Source organism: Oncorhynchus kisutch, linkage group LG19 (assembly GCF_002021735.2).
Source record: "Oncorhynchus kisutch isolate 150728-3 linkage group LG19, Okis_V2, whole genome shotgun sequence".
Lineage (NCBI taxonomy): Eukaryota > Metazoa > Chordata > Actinopteri > Salmoniformes > Salmonidae > Oncorhynchus > Oncorhynchus kisutch.
This window is the reverse complement of record NC_034192.2, coordinates 62,839,341-62,863,234: the sequence shown is the minus strand read 5'-3', so window position 1 is coordinate 62,863,234 and position 23,894 is coordinate 62,839,341. Positions and strand designations below refer to the sequence as shown.

General features: G+C 45.3%; 1 protein-coding gene across 2 annotated transcripts in view; it reads left to right on the top strand.

The window, feature by feature from the left end:
• Positions 1–20,665, top strand: part of LOC109882000 (ATP-binding cassette sub-family B member 7, mitochondrial-like) — a 47,685-nt gene extending 27,020 nt beyond the window's left edge. For both annotated transcript variants that reach the window (XM_031798273.1, XM_031798274.1), the window contains 7 exons: positions 2,296–2,453; positions 2,733–2,896; positions 6,937–7,066; positions 7,686–7,857; positions 11,775–11,878; positions 15,341–15,448; positions 18,253–20,665. In XM_031798273.1, the coding sequence (XP_031654133.1) occupies positions 2,296–2,453; positions 2,733–2,896; positions 6,937–7,066; positions 7,686–7,857; positions 11,775–11,878; positions 15,341–15,448; positions 18,253–18,471 (1,055 nt within the window). In that variant the 3' untranslated portion in view covers positions 18,472–20,665. The remainder of the gene's footprint in view (positions 1–2,295; positions 2,454–2,732; positions 2,897–6,936; positions 7,067–7,685; positions 7,858–11,774; positions 11,879–15,340; positions 15,449–18,252) is intronic.
• Positions 20,666–23,894: the final 3,229 nt, after the last annotated feature.

Below are 23,894 nucleotides of genomic sequence, written 5' to 3'. Positions count from 1 at the left end.
CGGGGGCACTGGTTGGTCGGGGTTTCACTGGTTGGTTTCTACCTACCCTCACCACCTGGGGGCGGCCCGCTGCGCCCCTAACGGCCCGCTGCGCCCCTAACGGCCCCCTACAACATACAGTTGAAGTCAGAAGTTTACATACACCTCAGCCAAATGCATTTAAACTCCGTTTTTCACAATTCCTGACATTTAATCCTAGTAAAAATTCCCTGTCTTCGGTCCGTTAGGATCACCACTTTATTTTAAGAATGTGAAATGCCAGAATAATAGTAGAGAATGATTTATTTCAGCTTTTACTTCTTTCATCACATTCCCAGTGGGTCAGAAGTTTACATACACTCAATTATTATTTGGTAGCATTGCCTTTAAATTGTTTAACTTGGGTCAAACATTTCAGGTAGCCTTCCACAAGCTTCCCACAATAATATGGGTAAATATTGGCCCATTCCTCCTGACAGAGCTGGTGTAACCAAGTCAGGTTTGTAGGCCTCCTTGCTTGCACACGCTTTTCAGTTCTGCCCACAAATTTTCTATAGGATCGAGGTCAGGGCTTTGTGATGGCCACTCCAATACCTTGACTTTGTTGTCCTTAAGCCATTTTGCCACAACTTTGGAAGTATGCTTGGGGTTACTGTGCATTTGGAAGACCCATTTACAACCAAGCTTTAACCTTGAGATGTTACTTCAATATATCCACGTAATTTTCCTCCCTCATGATGCCATGTATTTTGTGAAGTGCACCAGTCCCTCCTGCAGCAAAGCACCCCCACAACATGATGCTGTCACCTCCGTGCTTCACGGTTGGGATGGTGTTCTTAGGCTTGCAAGCCTCCCCCTTTTTCCTCCAAACATAACGATGGTCATTATGGCCAAACAGTTCTATTTTTGTTTCATCAGACCAGAGAACATTTCTCCAAAAAGTACAATCTTTGTCCCCATGTGCAGTTGCAAACCGTAGTCTGGCTTTTTTATGGCGGTTTTGGAGCAGTGGCTTCTTCCTTGCTGAGCGGCCTTTCAGGTTATGTCGACATCAATATAGGACTCGTTTTACTGTGGATGTAGATACTTTTGTACCTGTTTCCTCCGACATCTTCACAAGGTCATTTGCTGTTTTTCTGGGAGTGATTTGCACTTTTCGCACCAAAGTACGTTCATCTCTCGGAGACAGAATGTGTCTCCTTCCTGAGCGGTATGACGGCTGCGTGGTCCCATGGTGTTTATACTTGCGTACTATTGTTTGTACAGATGAACGTGGTACCTTCAGGCATTTGGAAATTGCTCCCAAGGATGAACCAGTCTTGTGGAGTTCTATCATTTTTTGTTCTGAGGTCTTGGTTGATTTATTTTGATTTTCCTATGATGTCAAGCAAAGAGGCACTGAGTTTGAAGGTAGGCCTTGAAATACATCCACAGGTACAACTCCAATTGACTCAAATGATGTCATGGCTTTAGAAGCGTCTGATAGGCTAATTGACATAATGTTCTGAAATTTTCCAAGCTGTTTTAAAGGCACAGTCAACTTAGTGCATGTAAACTTCTGACCCACTGGAATTGTGATACAGTGAAATAATCTCTGTAAACAATTGTTGGAAAAATGACTTGTGTCATGCACAAAGTAGATGTCCTAACCAACTTACCAAAACAATAGTTTGATAACAAGAAATTTGTGGAGTGGTTGAAAAACAAGTTTAATGACTCCAACCTAAGTGTATGTAAACTTCTGACTTCCACTGTAACTAACCGTAACTGACGGTGATGGCTACCAAGGGCATCATGACAGGTTAGTCTAACCCCTACTAACCCTAATAGAAAGATAGAGAACCCTTTAATCGGTGTTGTGATTTGGTTAGAGTCCAAATCAACTGACATTACAAAATCAACATTCCATTCCTGCAGATTCCTCCTTTTAAGTAGCTGTGGAAGTTTGACAGTGTGTTGATGTTGTTGACAGGCTCTATGACAGTAGGAGACCTGGTGATGGTGAATGGTCTGCTGTTCCAGCTCTCTCGGTCTCTTAACTTCCTGTTGTTGTTGACAGGCTCTATGACAGTAGGAAACCTGGTGATGGTGAATGGTCTGCTGTTCCAGCTCTCTCTCTCTTAACTTCCTGTTGTTGTTGACAGGCTCTATGACAGTAGGAAACCTGGTGATGGTGAATGGTCTGCTGTTCCAGCTCTCTCTCTCTTAACTTCCTGTTGTTGTTGACAGGCTCTATGACAGTAGGAAACCTGGTGATGGTGAATGGTCTGCTGTTCCAGCTCTCTCGGTCTCTTAACTTCCTGTTGTTGTTGACAGGCTCTATGACAGTAGGAGACCTGGTGATGGTGAATGGTCTGCTGTTCCAGCTCTCTCTGCCTCTTAACTTCCTGGGCACCGTGTACAGAGAGACACGCCAGGCCCTGATCGACATGAATACACTCTTCACACTGCTCAGTATTGACACCAAGATCAAGGTAATACATACCAATTGCACCCTTTTTCCCTATGTAGTGCACTTCTTTTGACTCAGAGCCCACCTTGTGCTGGGCTAGAGCTAAGATCTATCTAGAACACTGGAATTACTGACCAGCTGCACACAGTATTCCTGATAGGTTCTATGCTTATAGTCCAGTACTAGTTCCTCGTGTGTGTCTCTCTACAGGCGAAGGAGCTGGCCCCTGTCCTCCTTGTGACTCGCCCCCTAGTCTATAATAAGTAGTCTATCCTAACTCTCTTGTTTCTCTCTACTCTAGGAGACAGATCTGGCCCCTTCTCTCTCCGTCACCCCTCAAGAAGCCTCCATCAGGTTTGAGGATGTCTACTTTGAGTACCTGGAAGGACAGAAGGTTCTAGAGGGCGTCTCCTTCCAGGTGCCGGCTGGGAAGAAGGTGGCCATCGTAGGAGGGAGCGGATCAGGGTAGGTACTCGTTTAGAAAGGCCTTGACCTGTCTGAAATGGTCGTATGAAGTGCACTGGTCATAAATATTTCATAGTTGTCTCAGCTTTTCATTCCCTTAAAACCGGTCAAACCGGTGACATTGGACATGTTTTCTCAGGACCAATATTTCCACTGTTATTGCGTATTCTCTCGGCATCTAAATGAAACGGACAACTTTACCGGTGTTACATTGATAGAATTGAGATGATCTACAAGATCTACAAGACCCTGCTAGGTAAAGTCCCCCCTTATCTCAGCTCGCTGGTCACCATAGCATCTCCCACCTGTAGCACACGCTCCAGCAGGTATATCTCTCTAGTCACCCCCAAAACCAATTCTTTCTTTGGCCGCCTCTCCTTCCAGTTCTCTGCTGCCAATGACTGGAACGAACTACAAAAATCTCTGAAACTGGAAATGCTTATCTCCCTCACTAGCTTTATGCACCAACTGTCAGAGCAGCTCACAGGTTACTGCACCTGTACATAGCCCACCTATAATTTAGCCCAAACAACTACCTCTTTCCCAACTGTATTTAATTTTTATTTATTTATTTATTTTGCTCCTTTGCACCCCATTTTTATTTCTACTTTGCACATTCTTCCATTGCAAAATTCCATTCCAGTGTTTTACTTGCTATATTGTATTTACTTTGCCACCATGGCCTTTTTTGCCTTTACCTCCCTTAACTCACCTCATTTGCTCACATCGTATATAGACTTGTTTATACTGTATTATTGACTGTGTTTGTTTTACTCCATGTGTAACTCTGTGTCGTTGTATGTGTTGAACTGCTTTGCTTTATCTTGGCCAGGTCGCAATTGTAAATGAGAACTTGTTCTCAACTTGCCTACCTGGTTAAATAAAGGTAAAATAAAATAAATAAATAAATGTTGTTCTGGTGAGCACCACTTCATCTGGTGTCTGGGGGCATGACCAGAGAGAAGCTGCATGTATCTAACTACAGTTGACAAACAAATGGCCTACCAAATGTCAGAATTTGGGACGTGGAACCAGGCTATGAGGGGTGGCCAGTCCTCTTCTGGCTGTGCCGTGTGGAGATTATAACAGAACATGGCCAAGATGTTCAAGTGTTCATAAATGACCAGCAGGGTCAGATAATAATAATCACAGTAGTTGTCGAGGGTGCAGCAAGTCAGCACCTCAGGAGTAAATGTCAGTTGGCTTTTCATAGCTGATCATTCAGAGTATCTCTACTGCTCCTGCTGTCTCTAGAGAGTTGAAAACAGTATGTCTGGGACAGGTAGCACGTCTGGTGAACAGGTCAGGGTTCCATAGCCGCAGGCAGAACAGTTGAAACTGGAGCAGCAGCAAGGCCAGGGATACTGGGGACAGCAAGGAGTCATCATGCCAGGTAGTCCTGAGGCATGGTCCTACTGCTCAGGTCCTCGGAGAGAGAGAAAGAAAAAAAGAGAATTAGAGAGACTACTGAAATTCACACAGCACACCGGATAAGACAGGAGAAGTACTCCAGATATAACAAACTGACCCTAGCCCCCGACACAAACTACTGCAGCATAAATACTGGAGGCTGAGACAGGAGGGGTCAGGAGACTTTGTGGCCCCATCCGATGATACCCCCGGACAGGGCCAAACAGGAAGGATATAACCCCACCCAGTTTGCCAAAGCACAGCCCCCACACCACTAGAGGGATATCTTCAACCACCAACTTACCATCCTGAGACGAGGCAGAGTATAGCCCACAAAGATCTCCGCCACGGTACAACCCGAGGGGGGTGCCAACCCAGACAGGAAGATCACGTCAGTGACTCAACCCACTCAAGTGACTCACCCCTCCTAGGGGCCTACCAAATGTCAGTAATAGGGCCTACCAAATGGCAGTAATTATAATAGGGCCTACCAAATGTCAGTAATAGGGTCTACCAAATGTCAGTAATGGGGCCTACCAAATGTCAGTAATTATGTGGCGTACCAAATGGCAGTAATAGGGCCTACCAAATGGCAGTAATTATAATAGGGTCTACCAAAGTAATAGTAATCACCATAGCACCATAGTAATCATGGTCACGTATTGTTTCAGGAAGAGCACCATAGTAATCATGGTTCTGTGTTGTTTCAGGAAGAGCACCATAGTAATCATGGTTCTGTGTTTCAGGTAGAGCACCATAGTAATCATGGTTCTGTGTTTCAGGTAGAGCACCATAGTAATCATGGTTCTGTGTTGTTTCAGGAAGAGCACCATAGTAACCATGGTTCTGTGTTGTTTCAGGAAGAGCACCATAGTAACCATGGTTCTGTGTTGTTTCAGGAAGAGCACCATAGTAACCATGGTTCTGTGTTGTTTCAGGAAGAGCGCCATAGTAACCATGGTTCTGTGTTGTTTCAGGAAGAGCGCCATAGTAACCATGGTTCTGTGTTGTTTCAGGAAGAGCGCCATAGTAACCATGGTTCTGTGTTGTTTCAGGTAGAGCGCCATAGTAACCATGGTTCTGTGTTGTTTCAGGTAGAGCACCATAGTAATCATGGTTCTGTGTTGTTTCAGGTAGAGCACCATAGTAATCATGGTTCTGTGTTGTTTCAGGAAGAGCACCATAGTAACCATGGTTATGTGTTGTTTCAGGAAGAGCACCATAGTAACCATGGTTCTGTGTTGTTTCAGGAAGAGCGCCATAGTAACCATGGTTCTGTGTTGTTTCAGGAAGAGCGCCATAGTAACCATGGTTCTGTGTTGTAGCGCCATAGTAACCATGGTTCTGTGTTGTTTCAGGAAGAGCGCCATAGTAACCATGGTTCTGTGTTGTTTCAGGAAGAGCGCCATAGTAACCATGGTTCTGTGTTGTTTCAGGAAGAGCGCCATAGTAACCATGGTTCTGTGTTGTTTCAGGAAGAGCGCCATAGTAACCATGGTTCTGTGTTGTTTCAGGAAGAGCGCCATAGTAACCATGGTTCTGTGTTTCAGGAAGAGCGCCATAGTAACCATGGTTCTGTGTTGTTTCAGGAAGAGCGCCATAGTAACCATGGTTCTGTGTTGTTTCAGGAAGAGCGCCATAGTAACCATGGTTCTGTGTTGTTTCAGGAAGAGCACCATAGTAACCATGGTTCTGTGTTGTTTCAGGAAGAGCACCATAGTAACCATGGTTCTGTGTTGTTTCAGGAAGAGCACCATAGTAACCATGGTTCTGTGTTGTTTCAGGAAGAGCGCCATAGTAACCATGGTTCTGTGTTGTTTCAGGTAGAGCACCATAGTAATCATGGTTCTGTGTTGTTTCAGGTAGAGCACCATAGTAATCATGGTTCTGTGTTGTTTCAGGAAGAGCACCATAGTAACCATGGTTATGTGTTGTTTCAGGAAGAGCACCATAGTAACCATGGTTCTGTGTTGTTTCAGGAAGAGCGCCATAGTAACCATGGTTCTGTGTTGTTTCAGGAAGAGCGCCATAGTAACCATGGTTCTGTGTTGTAGCGCCATAGTAACCATGGTTCTGTGTTGTTTCAGGAAGAGCGCCATAGTAACCATGGTTCTGTGTTGTTTCAGGAAGAGCGCCATAGTAACCATGGTTCTGTGTTGTTTCAGGAAGAGCGCCATAGTAACCATGGTTCTGTGTTGTTTCAGGAAGAGCGCCATAGTAACCATGGTTCTGTGTTTCAGGAAGAGCGCCATAGTAACCATGGTTCTGTGTTGTTTCAGGAAGAGCGCCATAGTAACCATGGTTCTGTGTTGTTTCAGGAAGAGCGCCATAGTAACCATGGTTCTGTGTTGTTTCAGGAAGAGCACCATAGTAACCATGGTTCTGTGTTGTTTCAGGAAGAGCACCATAGTAACCATGGTTCTGTGTTGTTTCAGGAAGAGCACCATAGTAACCATGGTTCTGTGTTGTTTCAGGAAGAGCGCCATAGTAACCATGGTTCTGTGTTGTTTCAGGAAGAGCGCCATAGTAACCATGGTTCTGTGTTGTTTCAGGAAGAGCGCCATAGTAACCATGGTTCTGTGTTGTTTCAGGAAGAGCGCCATAGTAACCATGGTTTTGTGTTGTTTCAGGAAGAGCACCATTATGCGTATGTTGTTCCGGTTTTACGAGCCCCAGAAGGGAAACATCTACATCGCTGGACAGAACATCAGAGACGTTGGACTGGACAGCCTGCGACGGGCCGTAGGGGTGGTACCACAGGTAAAACTAACTTGATTTGATGAACTTACTGATCCTTTATTAAGTTGAATTGGACAATAAACTCTCACGACAATAAACTCTCACGACAATAAACTCTCACGACAATAAACTCTCACAACAAGGGGGCAGATGTTGAAAGAACAGTTTTTCTTTGTCCGACGTGTCCTCTCCCGACGTGTCCTCTCCCGACGTGTCCTCTCCCGACGTGTCCTCTCCCGACGTGTCCTCTCCCGACGTGTCCTCTCCCGACGTGTCCTCTCCCGACGTGTCCTCTCCCGACGTGTCCTCTCCCGACGTGTCCTCTCCCGACGTGTCCTCTCCCGACGTGTCCTCTCCCGACGTGTCCTCTCCCGACGTGTCCTCTCCCGACGTGTCCTCTCCCGACGTGTCCTCTCCCGACGTGTCCTCTCCCGACGTGTCCTCTCCCGACGTGTCCTCTCCCGACGTGTCCTCTCCCGACGTGTCCTCTCCCGACGTGCCCTCTCCCGACGTGCCCTCTCCCGACGTGCCCTCTCCCGACGTGCCCTCTCCTCAAGTTGAGCTCACTGTATTGATTGACTGTACTGTTTCCTCTTCTCGCTCGCTCTGTCGCTCTCTCTACCCCTTCCTTCCTACCCAGGATGCAGTGCTCTTCCACAACACCATCTTCTACAACCTTCAGTACGGGAACATCAACGCCACGCCAGAGGAGGTGTACCAGGTGGCACGGCTGGCAGGGATCCACGACGCCATCCTCAGGATGCCCCACGGATACGACACTCAGGTCGGCGAGAGGGGACTCAAACTGTCAGGTAGGGACGGGGGAGATGCTTGGCACGGCTGTCTTTGGACAGATAACATGGTAATAGACTGCTTGTAAAGCCATAATAATCTTTGTTTGAAATGATTTAACTTTAACCTTGATAATCTTCCAAACACCATTCAACAACAACAAATTACAGCCAGTGCTTTAGAGAACTGACTGTGTCTGGTATAGAGGGACCAGGAGAGGCCTCCAGTCTGGTATAGAGGGACCAGGAGAGGCCTCCAGTCTGGTATAGAGGGACTAGGAGAGGCCTCCAGTCTGGTATCTAGTGTTGTGAAGCTAGTTGTCTAGTATAGAGGGACCAGGAGAGGCCTCCAGTCTGGTATCTAGTGTTGTGAAGCTAGTTGTCTAGTATAGAGGGACCAGGAGAGGCCTCCAGTCTGGTATAGAGGGACCAGGAGAGGCCTCCAGTCTGGTATAGAGGGACCAGGAGAGGCCTCCAGTCTGGTATAGAGGGACTAGGAGAGGCCTCCAGTCTGGTATCTAGTGTTGTGAAGCTAGTTGTCTAGTATAGAGGGACCAGGAGAGGCCTCCAGTCTGGTATCTAGTGTTGTGAAGCTAGTTGTCTAGTATAGAGGGACCAGGAGAGGCCTCCAGTCTGGTATAGAGGGACCAGGAGAGGCCTCCAGTCTGGTATAGAGGGACTAGGAGAGGCCTCCAGTCTGGTATCTAGTGTTGTGAAGCTAGTTGTCTAGTATAGAGGGACCAGGAGAGGCTCCAGTCTGGTATCTAGTGTTGTGAAGCTAGTTGTCTAGTATAGAGGGACCAGGAGAGGCCTCCAGTCTGGTATCTAGTGTTGTGAAGCTAGTTGTCTAGTATAGAGGGACCAGGAGAGGCTTCCAGTCTGGTATCTAGTGTTGTGAAGCTAGTTGTCTAGTATAGAGGGACCAGGAGAGGCTTCCAGTCTGGTATCTAGTGTTGTGAAGCTAGTTGTCTAGTATAGAGGGACCAGGAGAGGCCTCCAGTCTGGTATCTAGTGTTGTGAAGCTAGTTGTCTAGTATAGAGGGACCAGGAGAGGCTTCCAGTCTGGTATCTAGTGTTGTGAAGCTAGTTGTCTAGTATAGAGGGACCAGGAGAGGCTTCCAGTCTGGTATCTAGTGTTGTGAAGCTAGTTGTCTAGTATAGAGGGACCAGGAGAGGCCTCCAGTCTGGTATCTAGTGTTGTGAAGCTAGTTGTCTAGTATAGAGGGACCAGGAGAGGCTCCAGTCTGGTATCTAGTGTTGTGAAGCTAGTTGTCTAGTATAGAGGGACCAGGAGAGGCCTCCAGTCTGGTATCTAGTGTTGTGAAGCTAGTTGTCTAGTATAGAGGGACCAGGAGAGGCTTCCAGTCTGGTATCTAGTGTTGTGAAGCTAGTTGTCTAGTATAGAGGGACCAGGAGAGGCTTCCAGTCTGGTATCTAGTGTTGTGAAGCTAGTTGTCTAGTATAGAGGGACCAGGAGAGGCCTCCAGTCTGGTATCTAGTGTTGTGAAGCTAGTTGTCTAGTATAGAGGGACCAGGAGAGGCTTCCAGTCTGGTATCTAGTGTTGTGAAGCTAGTTGTCTAGTATAGAGGGACCAGGAGAGGCCTCCAGTCTGGTATCTAGTGTTGTGAAGCTAGTTGTCTAGTATAGAGGGACCAGGAGAGGCCTCCAGTCTGGTATCTAGTGTTGTGAAGCTAGTTGTCTAGTATAGAGGGACCAGGAGAGGCCTCCAGTCTGGTATCTAGTGTTGTGAAGCTAGTTGTCTAGTATAGAGGGACCAGGAGAGGCCTCCAGTCTGGTATCTAGTGTTGTGAAGCTAGTTGTCTAGTATAGAGGGACCAGGAGAGGCCTCCAGTCTGGTATCTAGTGTTGTGAAGCTAGTTGTCTAGTATAGAGGGACCAGGAGAGGCCTCCAGTCTGGTATCTAGTGTTGTGCAGCTAGTTGTCTAGTATAGAGGGACCAGGAGAGGCCTCCAGTCTGGTATCTAGTGTTGTGAAGCTAGTTGTCTAGTATAGAGGGACCAGGAGAGGCCTCCAGTCTGGTATCTAGTGTTGTGAAGCTAGTTGTCTAGTATAGAGGGACCAGGAGAGGCCTCCAGTCTGGTATCTAGTGTTGTGAAGCTAGTTGTCTAGTATAGAGGGACCAGGAGAGGCCTCCAGTCTGGTATCTAGTGTTGTGAAGCTAGTTGTCTGGAATAGAGGGACTAGGAGAGGCCTCCAGTCTGGTATCTAGTGTTGTGAAGCTAGTTGTCTAGTATAGAGGGACTAGGAGAGGCCTCCAGTCTGGTATCTAGTGTTGATGAGGATGTGACTGAAGCTAGTTGTCTAGTATAGAGGGACCAGGAGAGGCCTCCGGTCTGGTATCTAGTGTTGTGAAGCTAGTTGTCTAGTATAGAGGGACCAGGAGAGGCCTCCAGTCTGGTATCTAGTGTTGTGAAGCTAGTTGTCTAGTATAGAGGGACCAGGAGAGGCCTCCAGTCTGGTATCTAGTGTTGTGAAGCTAGTTGTCTAGTGTAGAGGGGCCAGGAGAGGCTTCCAGTCTGGTATCTAGTGTTGTGAATCTAGTTGTCTAGTATAGAGGGACCAGGAGAGGCATCCAGTCTGGTATCTAGTGTTGTGAAGCTAGTTGTCTAGTATAGAGGGACTAGGAGAGGCCTCCAGTCTGGTATCTAGTGTTGTGAAGCTAGTTGTCTAGTATAGAGGGACCAGGAGAGGCCTCCAGTCTGGTATCTAGTGTTGATGAGGATGTGACTGAAGCTACTTGTCTAGTATAGAGGGACCAGGAGAGGCCTCCAGTCTGGTATCTAGTGTTGTGAAGCTAGTTGTCTAGTATAGAGGGACCAGGAGAGGCTCCAGTCTGGTATCTAGTGTTGTGAAGCTAGTTGTCTAGTATAGAGGGACCAGGAGAGGCCTCCAGTCTGGTATCTAGTGTTGTGAAGCTAGTTGTTTAGTATAGAGGGACCAGGAGAGGCCTCCAGTCTGGTATCTAGTGTTGATGAGGACGTGACTGAAGCTACTTGTCTAGTATAGAGGGCCCAGGAGAGGCTTCCAGTCTGGTATCTAGTGTTGTGAAGCTAGTTGTCTAGTGTAGAGGGACCAGGAGAGGCCTCCAGTCTGGTATCTAGTGTTGATGAGGATGTGACTGAAGCTAGTGTTAACATGAGTTCATCAGAGTCCAAGGCTCTGTGGCTCCTAACAGCCAGGCTGTTCTACTGTGCTCTTCTCTTACTGTTACCACTGGGGCTTTCTATATCTACCAGTATGAATGGTGTAGCTCCTACTGTTTCAACTGGGGCTTTCTGTATCTACCAGTCTGACTGGTGTAGCTCCTATTATTACTACTGGGGCTTTCTATATCTACCAGTCTGACTGGTGTAGTTACTACGGGGGCTTTCTATATCTACCAGTCTGACTGGTGTAGTTACTACTGGGGCTTTCTATATCTACCAGTCTGACTGGTGTAGCTCCTACTGTTTCAACTGGGGCTTTCTGTATCTACCAGTCTGACTGGTGTAGTTACTACTGGGGCTTTCTATATCTACCAGTCTGACTGGTGTAGTTACTACTGGGGCTTTCTATATCTACCAGTCTGACTGGTGTAGTTACTACTGGGGCTTTCTATATCTACCAGTCTGACTGGTGTAGTTACTACTGGGGCTTTCTATATCTACCAGTCTGACTGGTGTAGTTACTACTGGGGCTTTCTATATCTACCAGTCTGACTGGTGTAGTTACTACTGGGGCTTTCTATATCTACCAGTCTGACTGGTTTAGTTACTACTGGGGCTTTCTATATCTACCAGTCTGACTGGTTCTAGGTATGTGTTTGCTGTTATGTCTCTGTTGCCGTGTGTGTCGACTGCATTATTGATTTGCTGTTATGTCTCTGTTGCCGTGTGTTTCAAGACTGCATTATTGACTTGCTGTGTGTGTGTTTCAGGTGGGGAGAAGCAGCGTGTGGCCATAGCCAGGGCCATACTGAAGAACCCTCCTATCCTGCTGTATGATGAAGCTACCTCCTCACTGGACTCTATCACTGAGGAGGTAACGCACACAGAATCAGCTGTCGTCTCTTCTGCAGCTCAACTCTGTTCACCAATCAGCTGCGTAGATGTTAGGGCATAGAGTTCTCTGTGCCGTGATGTTGGAGAGAACAGGCCACATGTCCTGTTCTAGTTTCATACTGAATTACGTGTACTTTTCTTTACTTCCTGTTTCTCCACAACATTCTAGAACTATTTATAATAGATGCAGTAAAGAGGTCAATGGAACTCGACCAAAACAATGGAATTGCCATGGAAACGTGTGTATGGGGGGTCCTGAATCTCATTTCCCCCCAGCAAAATTAGGCTATTGTTTATGTTGAAGTCAAAATCGGAGTATAATGCTTGTATGGATGTCAACCCCAACACATGTTCAGCCGTCGTTACCCATCTGACGACCACCACCGATTTTCTGTATGCTAGCTATGCTAACCAGCTTATACGAATGGGAGTTAGCATTTAGCAGTCACTTCTTCTAAACCTGAAAAGTGACAACTTCTACTAGTTATGCAGCGGAAACAGCCAAATATATCACAGATTTTTCTTTATTTTTACTATTTTCTACACTGTAGAATTATAGTGAAGACATCAAAACTATGAAATAACACATATGGAATCATGTAGTAACCAAAAAAAGTGTTAAACAAATCAAAATATATTTTATATTTGAGATTCTTCAAAAAGCCTCCCTTCACCTTGATGACTGCCAAGAGTGTGCAAAGCTTTCTCTCAACCAGCTTCACCTGGAATGCTTTTCAAAACGTCTTGTAGGATATCCCACATATGCTGAGCACTTGTTGGCTGCTTTTCCTTCACTCTGCGTTCCAACTCATTTTTCAGTGTAAAGAACTCACTGACACGAGAAGCTTAACCAAGTTTAATTCTTCCCAAAGGGTCATTACGGCTGTAATTAAGAACAGACATGGCTTCCCCCATGGTGGGGGGAAGTGGGTGGAGTCTCCACTGTGGGTGGAGTCTACCAGTCTCCCCCCCTCGTGTCTCATTATGCCCCCGCCCTCGTGTCTCATTATGGTGGCCCCCCCTCGTGTCTCATTATGCCCCCGACCTCGTGTCTCATTATGGTGGCCCCCCCTCGTGTCTCATTATGCCCCGCCCTCGTGTCTCATTATGGTGGCCCCCCCTCGTGTCTCATTATGCCCCCGCCCTCGTGTCTCATTATGGTGGCCCCCCTCGTGTCTCATTATGCCCCCGCCCTCGTGTCTCATTATGGTGGCCCCCCCTCGTGTCTCATTATGCCCCCGCCCTCGTGTCTCATTATGGTGGCCCCCCCTCGTGTCTCATTATGCCCCCGCCCTCGTGTCTCATTATGGTGGCCCCCCCCCTCGTGTCTCATTATGCCCCCGCCCTCGTGTCTCATTATGGTGGCCCCCCCTTGTGTCTCATTATGGTGGCCCCCCCTTGTGTCTCATTATGGTGGCCCCCCCTCGTGTCTCATTATGCCCCCGCCCTCGTGTCTCATTATGGTGGCCCCCCCTCGTGTCTCATTATGCCCCCGCCCTCGTGTCTCATTATGGTGGCCCCCCCTCGTGTCTCATTATGGTGGCCCCCCCTCGTGTCTCATTTGTAACTGATGCTCCTATACAATGAGTATAACAATGTTCAAAGTTTACCCCAGAATCCAACAGTACTATTCGGCTGCATCTTAGTCAGTTCTGCTTTGACATTGTGTGTCCGTGTGTATATAGTCTTACTTCCTTCCTACCTACCTTTGTGTATTGGGTATATATTGTGTAATTTGTTAGATATTACTGCACTGTCTGAGCTAGAAGCACAAGCCAATAACATCTGTATGTGACCAATAAAATTTGATTTTGAAATGGGTTGTGGAGGCCAGATCATCTGATGCAGCACTCTATCACTCTCCTTCTTGGTCAAATAGCCCTTACACAGCCTGGAGGTGTGTTGGCTCGTTGTCCTGTTGAAAAACAAATTATATTCCCACTAAGCGCAAACCAGATGGGATGGTGTATCACTGCAAAATGCTGTGGTAGTCATGCTGGTTAAGTGTACCTTGAATTCTAAATAAATCACTGACAGTGTCACCAGCAAAGCACACCCACACCACCACCTCCATGCTTCATGGTGGGAACCACACATGCAGAGGTCATCTACGCTGCGTCTCACAAAGACACAGCGGTTGGAACCAAAAATCGAAGGACAGAATCGGTCTGTCCATTGCTTGTTCTTGGCCCGAGTAGTCTCTTCTTCTTATTGGTGTCCTTTAGTAGTGGTTTCTTTGTAGCAATTTGACCATGAAGGCCTGATTCACACAGTCTCCTCTGAACAGTTGTTGAGACGTGTCACTTGAACTCTGAAGCATTTATTTGGGCTGCAATTTCTGAGGCTGATAACTAATGAATTTATCCTCTGCAACAGAGGTAACTCTGGGTCTTCCTTTCCTGTGGCAGTTCTCATGAGAGCCAGTTTCATCATAGGTCTTGATGGTTTTTGCGACTGCACTTGAAGAAACTTTAAAAGTTCTTGAAATTTTCCACATTGACTGACTCATGTCTTAAAGTAATGATGGACTGCTGTTTCTCTTTGCTTATTTGAGCTGTTCTTGTCATAATATGGACTTGGTCTTTTACCAAATAGGGCTATCTTCTGTATACCACTCCTACCTTGTCACAACACAACTGATTGGCTAAAACGCATTAAGAAGGAAAGAAATCCTCAAATGTAACACAGCACACCTGTTAATTGAAATGCATTCCTCATGAAGCTGGTTGAGAGAATGCCAAGAGTGTGCAAAGCTGTTATCAAGGGAAAGGGTGGCTACTTTTGAAGAATCTCAAATATTAAAATATATTTTGATTTGTTTCAACTTTTTTTTTGTTACTACATGATTCCATGTGTCATTTCATAGTTTGGCTTCACTATTATTCTACAATGTAGAAAATAGTACAAATAAAGAAAAACCCTTGAATGACTTTCATTTCATGTTCCTCTGTTCTGGAACCTTCTAGAACCATTTCATGTTCCTCTGTTCTGGAACCTTCTAGAACCATTTCATGTTCCTCTGTTCTGGAACCTTTTAGAACCATTTCATGTTCCTCTGTTCTGGAACCTTCTAGAACCATTTCATGTTCCTCTGTTCTGGAACCTTCTAGAACCATTTCATGTTCCTCTGTTCTGGAACCTTCTAGAACCATTTCATGTTCCTCTGTTCTGGAACCTTCTAGAACCATTTCATGTTCCTCTGTTCTGGAACCTTCTAGAACCATTTCATGTTCCTCTGTTCTGGAACCTTCTAGAACCATTTCATGTTCCTCTGTTCTGGAACCTTCTAGAACCATTTCATGTTCCTCTGTTCTGGAACCTTCTAGAACCATTTCATGTTCCTCTGTTCTGGAACCTTCTAGAAATATTTCATGTTCCTCTGTTCTGGAACCTTCTAGAAATATTTCTAACACTTCATGGTGATTCTGTGTACTTCTTCTAGAACATTCTGAATTCCATGAAGGGTCTGGTCCAGAACCGGACGTCGGTGTTCATCGCTCACAGACTGTCCACCATCGTAGACGCAGACGAGATCATCGTACTCAACAAGGTAAGAAGACCTTCTCATAGTGATACGTCCAGAGAGGGAGCTTAAAGACGTCCTCCAGCGATCTTCTACTTAAAAAAATAAAAATAAAAAATTACTTTTCCTGTTGAAAAGCGATATCAATTTAATGGCCAGACACACAGGAAGGAGCACCACATACTGTTTAATACCAAGTATAAATACAGTAAAGTACACACGCTGAAGGGTAAAACAAATATATATTTTTTTGATAAACTGAACTTTATGGAGTAGTACTTTCCTGTAATTCCCAAACTTGGGATATCATTTATCGACAGGAAAAGTAAAGAAATCACTGGAGGACGTTTAAGGATTTTGGCTAGTAAACCACGATAATCTTCTACCTCGAATATCATTCAGGTACCAAATCTGGGCCTTTGCCAACATTACCCTGTCTTGGTGCATTTGGTTAGCGAGCTAGCTACATTTCCATCCACAAGAACAACCTGCAACACACACACACACCAGAACAACCTGCAACACACACACACACACACACACACACACCAGAACAACCTGCAACACACACACACACACCAGAACAACCTGCAACACACACACACACACCAGAACAACCTGCAACACACACACACACACACCAGAACAACCTGCAACACACACACACACACACCAGAACAACCTGCAACACACACACACACACACCAGAAACAACCTGCAACACACACACACACACACCAGAACAACCTGCAACACACACACACACACACCAGAACAACCTGCAACACACACACACACACACCAGAACAACCTGCAACACACACACACACACACCAGAACAACCTGCAACACACACACACACACACCAGAACAACCTGCAACACACACACACACACCAGAACAACCTGCAACACACACACACACACACCAGAACAACCTGCAACACACACACACACACACCAGAACAACCTGCAACACACACACACACACACACCAGAACAACCTGCAACACACACACACACACACCAGAACAACCTGCAACACACACACACACACACCAGAACAACCTGCAACACACACACACACACACACACACCAGAACAACCTGCAACACACACACACACACACACCAGAACTACCTGCAACACACACACACACACACACCAGAACTACCTGCAACACACACACACACACACACCAGAACAACCTGCAACACACACACACACACACACCAGAACAACCTGCAACACACACACACACACCAGAACAACCTGCAACACACACACACACACACACCAGAACAAACTGCAACACACACACACACACACCAGAACAAACTGCAACACACACACACACACACACCAGAACAAACTGCAACACACACACACACACACACACACCAGAACAAACTGCAACACACACACACACACACCAGAACAACCTGCAACACACACACACACACACCAGAACAACCTGCAACACACACACACCAGAACAACCTGCAACACACACACACACACACACCAGAACAACCTGCAACACACACACACACACACACCAGAACAACCTGCAACACGCACACACACACACCAGAACAACCTGCAACACACACACACACCAGAACAACCTGCAACACACACACACACACCAGAACAACCTGCAACACACACACACACACCAGAACAACCTGCAACACACACACACACACACACACCAGAACAACCTGCAACACACACACACACACACACACCAGAACAACCTGCAACACACACACACACACACACACCAGAACAACCTGCAACACACACACACCAGAACAACCTGCGACACACACACACCAGAACAACCTGCGACACACACACCAGAACAACCTGCGACACACACACACACACACACACACCAGAACTACCTGCAACACACACACACACACACACACCAGAACAACCTGCAACACACACACACCAGAACAACCTGCAACACACACACACACACACACACACCAGAACAACCTGCGACACACACACACACACACACACACACACACACACACACACACACACACACACACACAGGAAGGAGCACCACATACTCTTTTCCCAAAAGCATCTTAAGGCTGTGTTCATCTTAAGAACCTTCGTAGGACCGTGGTTAAAACCATCGTTAGTGAAGTTGCTCTTGAAAACACTCGTTATTTACCGATTTGCCTCAGACCACTAGAACAGCTAAGTGTGTCGTTAAATTATTTATTTTTGCCCTTTCGAGTCGCTATTTTGTTAATTGTAGACTAGTTTCTGTCATTTTTGCCTCAATATATTTCATGTGTAACATGTGGACCAATGATTTAGTGCGTACTTATAGGATAGGCCAAGCATTACAATAAGCTGCCTCAATATTACTTATGGGAGAGGCTGGGGACTGGAAAGGGGGAGAGGCTGGGGACTGGAAAGGGGGAGAGGACTGAGGCTTGGTTTGCTTTGTCGTGTGGTGAGTCGTAGCGCTCTGTAACTTGTTGATGTTTCCTGTGTTCCTACGGGAGCAGAGGCAGTCAGATGGAGAGATCAGAAGGTCGTTGTCGCGAGGAGGAGGTCTGTTTTGCCCCATCGCCGTGGTCTCGGCTCATTAAGTCACTGAGTTAGAAACAGTCTCTGTAGAAACAGTTACGAGGAGAGGGAGAGTTGACTCTGTTCTTCACTCTAGACTTGATATTAACATTCATTCTGTATGTCCCCCATTCAATACTTAATTCTGTGTCAAAGTCCTTTTTACACGGGACTTTAGTCTGACTAGATTTTATAATCGTTTAATCCCCTCTGTCTCCCCTCCTCCTCCAGGGTAAGATAGCAGAGCGAGGGGACCACCACTCTCTCCTGGCTACTCCAGGATCTCTGTATGCTGACCTGTGGAACACTCAGAACAGTAAGATACTGAACATTAAGAACAGCCCGGTGGAACTGCAGCCAGAGAGACTCAGCCAGAAGGAAGAGGAGAGGAAGAAACTACAGGAGGAGATCATGAACAGTGTCAAGGGCTGTGGGAACTGCTCCTGTTGAGGAGAGACCAGGAGGTGCCACCTCACTCAATACCTGTCCTCCCTTCCTCCTCCTCCGTCCACTGACAACCTGCGCTCAGTACTTTATGTTACACCGCTCTCCATCTCACCCCTGCCACGCCAAACCCCTCCCCCAGCTCCTCCCGGGAAGTTGATTGGTGCCCGAAGAGGAGACGTGAGGAGCAAGGCTGTCTGCCATTGGCTAATGTCTGCAGAGAGGCAATGTTCGTCTGCCAATCCTCTCCTCAAACCAAGCATAAGAGACCTTGTATAGGATGATGACATCGTGCTGTATAGGATGATGACATCGTGCTGTATAGGATGATGACGTCGTGCTGTATAGGATGATGGCGTCGTGCTGTATAGGATGATGGCGTCGTGCTGTATAGGATGATGGCGTCGTGCTGTATAGGATGATGGCGTCGTGCTGTATAGGATGATGGCGTCGTGCTGTATAGGATGACATCATGTAAGAACATTACTGATCAACATGAGGAGTCTGTTTCATTCTGAATATTTGTACCAAATGCCACCCTAGGCCCTGGTCTGAAGTAGTGCACTATATAGGGAAAAGGGTGCCTTTTGGGATAAAACCGGAGGTATTTGGATTAGGTATTTCTGACCGCGTTCTCCTGTAGGAAGATGGATGCCTTGATGTTGATTTGAATACATTTTTAACTAGTTCTTCCATATGGTTGGGAAGTGTAGGTAGGTGTTTTTATATTAAGGATTTGTATATATCTCTATATCAGGGTTAAAAGGCTTCTGACTCAAATTAGACACACATTGTCCAGGTATATCTATCGCTATAAAAATGACCTTTACTTGGTGGGTGGTTCAATCTTTTAGAAGGTTTCACCAAGAACAGAAAACACACACACGCCTAGCTAAAGATAATTTATTACAAATAATTAATATTAGACTGCATCATTAAAAGTCCTGTTTTATTGAGTAGAGATCTTTATCAGAGAACATGACGTATGTTGAAGACTGGCTGGCTATAGTTTTGTTTTTGACTGAAGAGTCCTATCTGTTTTTAATTGAGGGGTATATTGGTACGTGTGTTGTTAGGCCAATAGCCAATACAATCTCTTTTAACACCGGCTTCCAGGGCATTATCACTTTTTTATACACAACGGGGTTACCAACCTATTGAAATAATAATTGACATATTTTCATTCAAAATGTTATTTCGATGAATTCATTCATACTATTTCAAACTTCCATAAGATAAAGTCCCGACACATATCTCGGGTTGCTACCCCAAGCGGACTGGTCGTTCTTATTCTATTGGTTCTTATTCCTTGCTAGTTAGCCAACTATGGCTAACTTACTGTCACGTCAAACAGAGCAGACAGAATAACAATTGTAGCTGCATTTGTTTAAGCTGTTTTCTAGTGACATGTAGTTGGATACATCAATAACAATGAGCTAATGAGGTGGGATTTCACCTGGCATAGAAAATGTGGTCTCTCAACAACACATCTTACACAATCACTTGAAAATGTCGGACAGACAAAGTTTTATACAAACGTCCACTGTTGAAAACTACATTTTAGTCTAAAAGAAATGAGAGATAATGTCTCGATGCTTTTTATAGTGGAGATCAAGTATATAAATTGCCTGGCTGTGCTGATGAGACAGTGGATTGGTGCAGTCAGATGGAACAGAGTAAATAGGCATTTCAACGTCATAGATTTAGCCGGTGGTAACTTCTGGAATAAACACCAGCTGGAATCTGGTTTTAAATTCGGATTAGACCCACCCGTTGTATAGTACTACATTGATCACAGCTTTTGAGTTTTGAATAAAGCTAGTCTGAAGAAGCTGAGGACATTCTATTCACAATTAATTTCTACCTTTTACTTAAATGCACACTTATGGTATCTTTTGGATTGTCTAACAACTATGTTCTAGATTTAAAGATTGTCTGACAATGGTCTGATATTCACATGGGTTAGGTATTGTATTGCCTTGTTATTTGAGGGGAGCTTTTTGGTCAGATCAGTGCCCATGTTGCATGATGTCGTCATGTACAGTTTGTTAGAACAGAATACCAGTTGGGCTTGTTGTACAGCAGTAATGTGTATAATTCTATAAAAGCACTGGAGAAAGACAAAGAGCAGTGACGTTCTTGTGCCTATAGTATATTGTTCCTATGATCTGTCAGTCAATAAAGGGGATGTCTTTCTTAATGTTGTGTGTGTGTGACCGATCATTCAAGACATTTTGGGTCCATGTAGGATTTCCCTTGAAAGAAACGGCTGTTATTTTAATCTGTTTGATCAGGTGACATCATGCCCCCAACATTCTGTCCCTGAATGAACTCTTAACTGTGAGGTGAAAGGTCAGGCTGAGGTTTAACTCACACAAACCCGAACACTCCCTGTCCCCTGCTGAGTGATAATTGGGGGATCTAGCTAATCACCGTATAGAGCAGGGATATTCAACTCTGACAACGTGGTCCGGAGCCTGCTCCTGGTTTTCTACCTGATCATTATTTGCACCCACCTGGTGTCCCAGGTCTAAATCAGGCCCTGATCAGAGAGGAATCACCTACCTGGTGGTGTCCCAGGTCTAAATCAGTCCCTGATCAGAGGGGAATCACCCACCTGGTGTCCCAGGTCTAACTCAGTCCCTGATCAGAGGGGAATCACCCACCTGGTGTCCCAGGTCTAACTCAGTCCCTGATCAGAGGGGAATCACCCACCTGGTGTCCCAGGTCTAACTCAGTCCCTGATCAGAGGGGAATCACCCACCTGGTGTCCCAGGTCTAAATCAGTCCCTGATCAGAGGGGAATCACCCACCTGGTGTCCCAGGTCTAACTCAGTCCCTGATCAGAGAGGAATCACCTACCTGGTGTCCCAGGTCTAACTCAGTCCCTGATCAGAGGGGAATCACCCACCTGGTGTCCCAGGTCTAACTCAGTCCCTGATCAGAGGGGAATCACCCACCTGGTGTCCCAGGTCTAACTCAGTCCCTGATCAGAGGGGAATCACCCACCTGGTGTCCCAGGTCTAAATCAGTCCCTGATCAGAGGGGAATCACCCACCTGGTGTCCCAGGTCTAACTCAGTCCCTGATCAGAGAGGAATCACCTACCTGGTGTCCCAGGTCTAACTCAGTCCCTGATCAGAGGGGAATCACCCACCTGGTGTCCCAGGTCTAAATCAGTCCCTGATCAGAGGGGAATCACCCACCTGGTGTCCCAGGTCTAAATCAGGCCCTGATCAGAGGGGAATCACCCACCTGGTGTCCCAGGTCTAAATCAGGCCCTGATTAGAACGGTACAATTTAAAAAAAACAGTGGAACTGGTTTGGAGGTCAAGAGTTTAAGTTTGAGGGGTCTTTCTATTGATAACACCAGCCATCCTGCATGGTTCCTCCCCCCTGCCAGTCAAGTTTACTTAGTGATGCTCAATCCTTCCAATGTGCCTGATTTGATCCTAGCTCTGTTTGTTAAATGTTCGTCCCCATAGTCTCCACGTTTTATAGTTCAGTCTCCCAATATTCTTCTCAATTTATATCGTCTCGTCAGTTTATAGTTCATAGTCTCCACATTTTATATTCTCCTCAGTGTATAGTTAATAGTCTCCACAGTGTATAGTTAATAGACAGTAGATCTAGCTGGTCTGTCATAATACAATGGAGACAGTAGATCTAGCTGATCTGTCATAATATAATAGAGACAGTAAATCTAGCTGGTCTTTCGTTATATAATTGAGAGAGTAGATCTAGTTGGTCTGCCATAATATAATAGAGACAGTAGATCTAGCTGGTCTGCCATAATATAACTGATACATTAGATCCAGCTAGTCTGCCATAATATAATTGGGACAGTAGATCTAGCTCGTCTGCCATAATATAATTGACACAGTAGTTCTAGCTGGTCTGTCATACGATAAGAGGCAGTAGATCTAGCTGGTCTGTCATAATATTAATGAGAAAGTAGACCTAGCAGGTCTATCATAACATATTAGAGACTGTAGATGTAGCTGGTCTGCCATAATATAGTAGTGACAGTAAATCTAGCTGGTCTGCCATAATATAAAAGAGAAGTAAATCTATCTGGTCTGTCATAATATAATAGAGAGAATAGATCTAGGTGGTCTGTCATAATATAATAGAGACAGTAGATCTAGCTCATCTGTCATAATATAATAGAGACAGTAGATCTAGCTGGTCTGTCATAATATAATAGAGACAGTAGATCTAGCTGGTCTGTCATAATATAAGAGTCAGTAGATCTAGCTGGTCAGTCATAATTTAATTGAGGCAGAAGATGTAGCTGGTCTGTCATTATATAAAAGAGAGAATAGATCTAGGTGGTCTGTCATAATATAAATGAGACAGATCTAACTCGTCTGTCATAATATAATAGAGACAGTAGATCTAGCTGGTCAGTCATAATTTAATTGAGGCAGAAGATGTAGCTGGTCTGTCATTACATAGTAGAGACAGTAAATCTAGCTGGTCTGTCAAAATATACTAGACAGTAAATCTAGCTGGTCTGCCATAATATAATTGTGACAGTAAATCTAGCTGGTCTGTCATAATATAAAAGAGAAAGTAGATCTATCTGGTCTGTCATAATATAATAGAGAGAATAGATCTAGGTGGTCTGTCATAATATAATTGAGACAGTAGATCTAGCTGGTGTCACAATATAATAGAGACAGTAGATCTAGCTGGTCTGTCAATCTAAATGAGTCAGTAGATCTAGCTGGTCTGTCATAATATAATAGAGACAGTAGATCTAGCTGGTCTGTAAGAATTTAATAGAGACTGTGGTTCTAGCTGGTCTGCTATAATATAATAGAGACAGTAGATCTAGTTGGTCTGTCAGAATTTAATAGAGACAGTAGTTATAGCTGGTCTGTAATAATATAACTGAGACAGTAGATCTAGCTGGTCTGCCATATTATAATTGAGACAGTAGTTCTAGCTGGTCTGTCATAATATAAAAGAGGCAGTAGTTCTAGCTGGTCTGTCATAATATAGTAGAGACAGTACATCTAGCTGTATGGTTATCTAATTTTGTTCCGTTTAAGAACAGTTTTTTTTCAACAGAATTGGCGTAATGAATACACCCCTGATCACACGCAAACACATTTCACTTTCATAGCAACCACATAACAGTGAGATCCCTTTGATCGTTGTATTCTTTCTCACATCTACGAGCTCTCCTCCTCTCCTCTTGTGGATTTCAGTGCGCAACACATCAGCTTTCTGTGACCAGGCGGGAGAAGAAAAAAAAATCAAAACCAAAACGTCAATCATAACCACTAACCTCTACACACAGCCTACATTGTTGTCACCATATTTACGTCATAGGTCACCGTAGCAACTACAACTAACACGTTAGAAAAACTGGCTACAATCATGCAGTGCAGTGTACAGTTAGCAAGCAGTTTAGCGGTTACA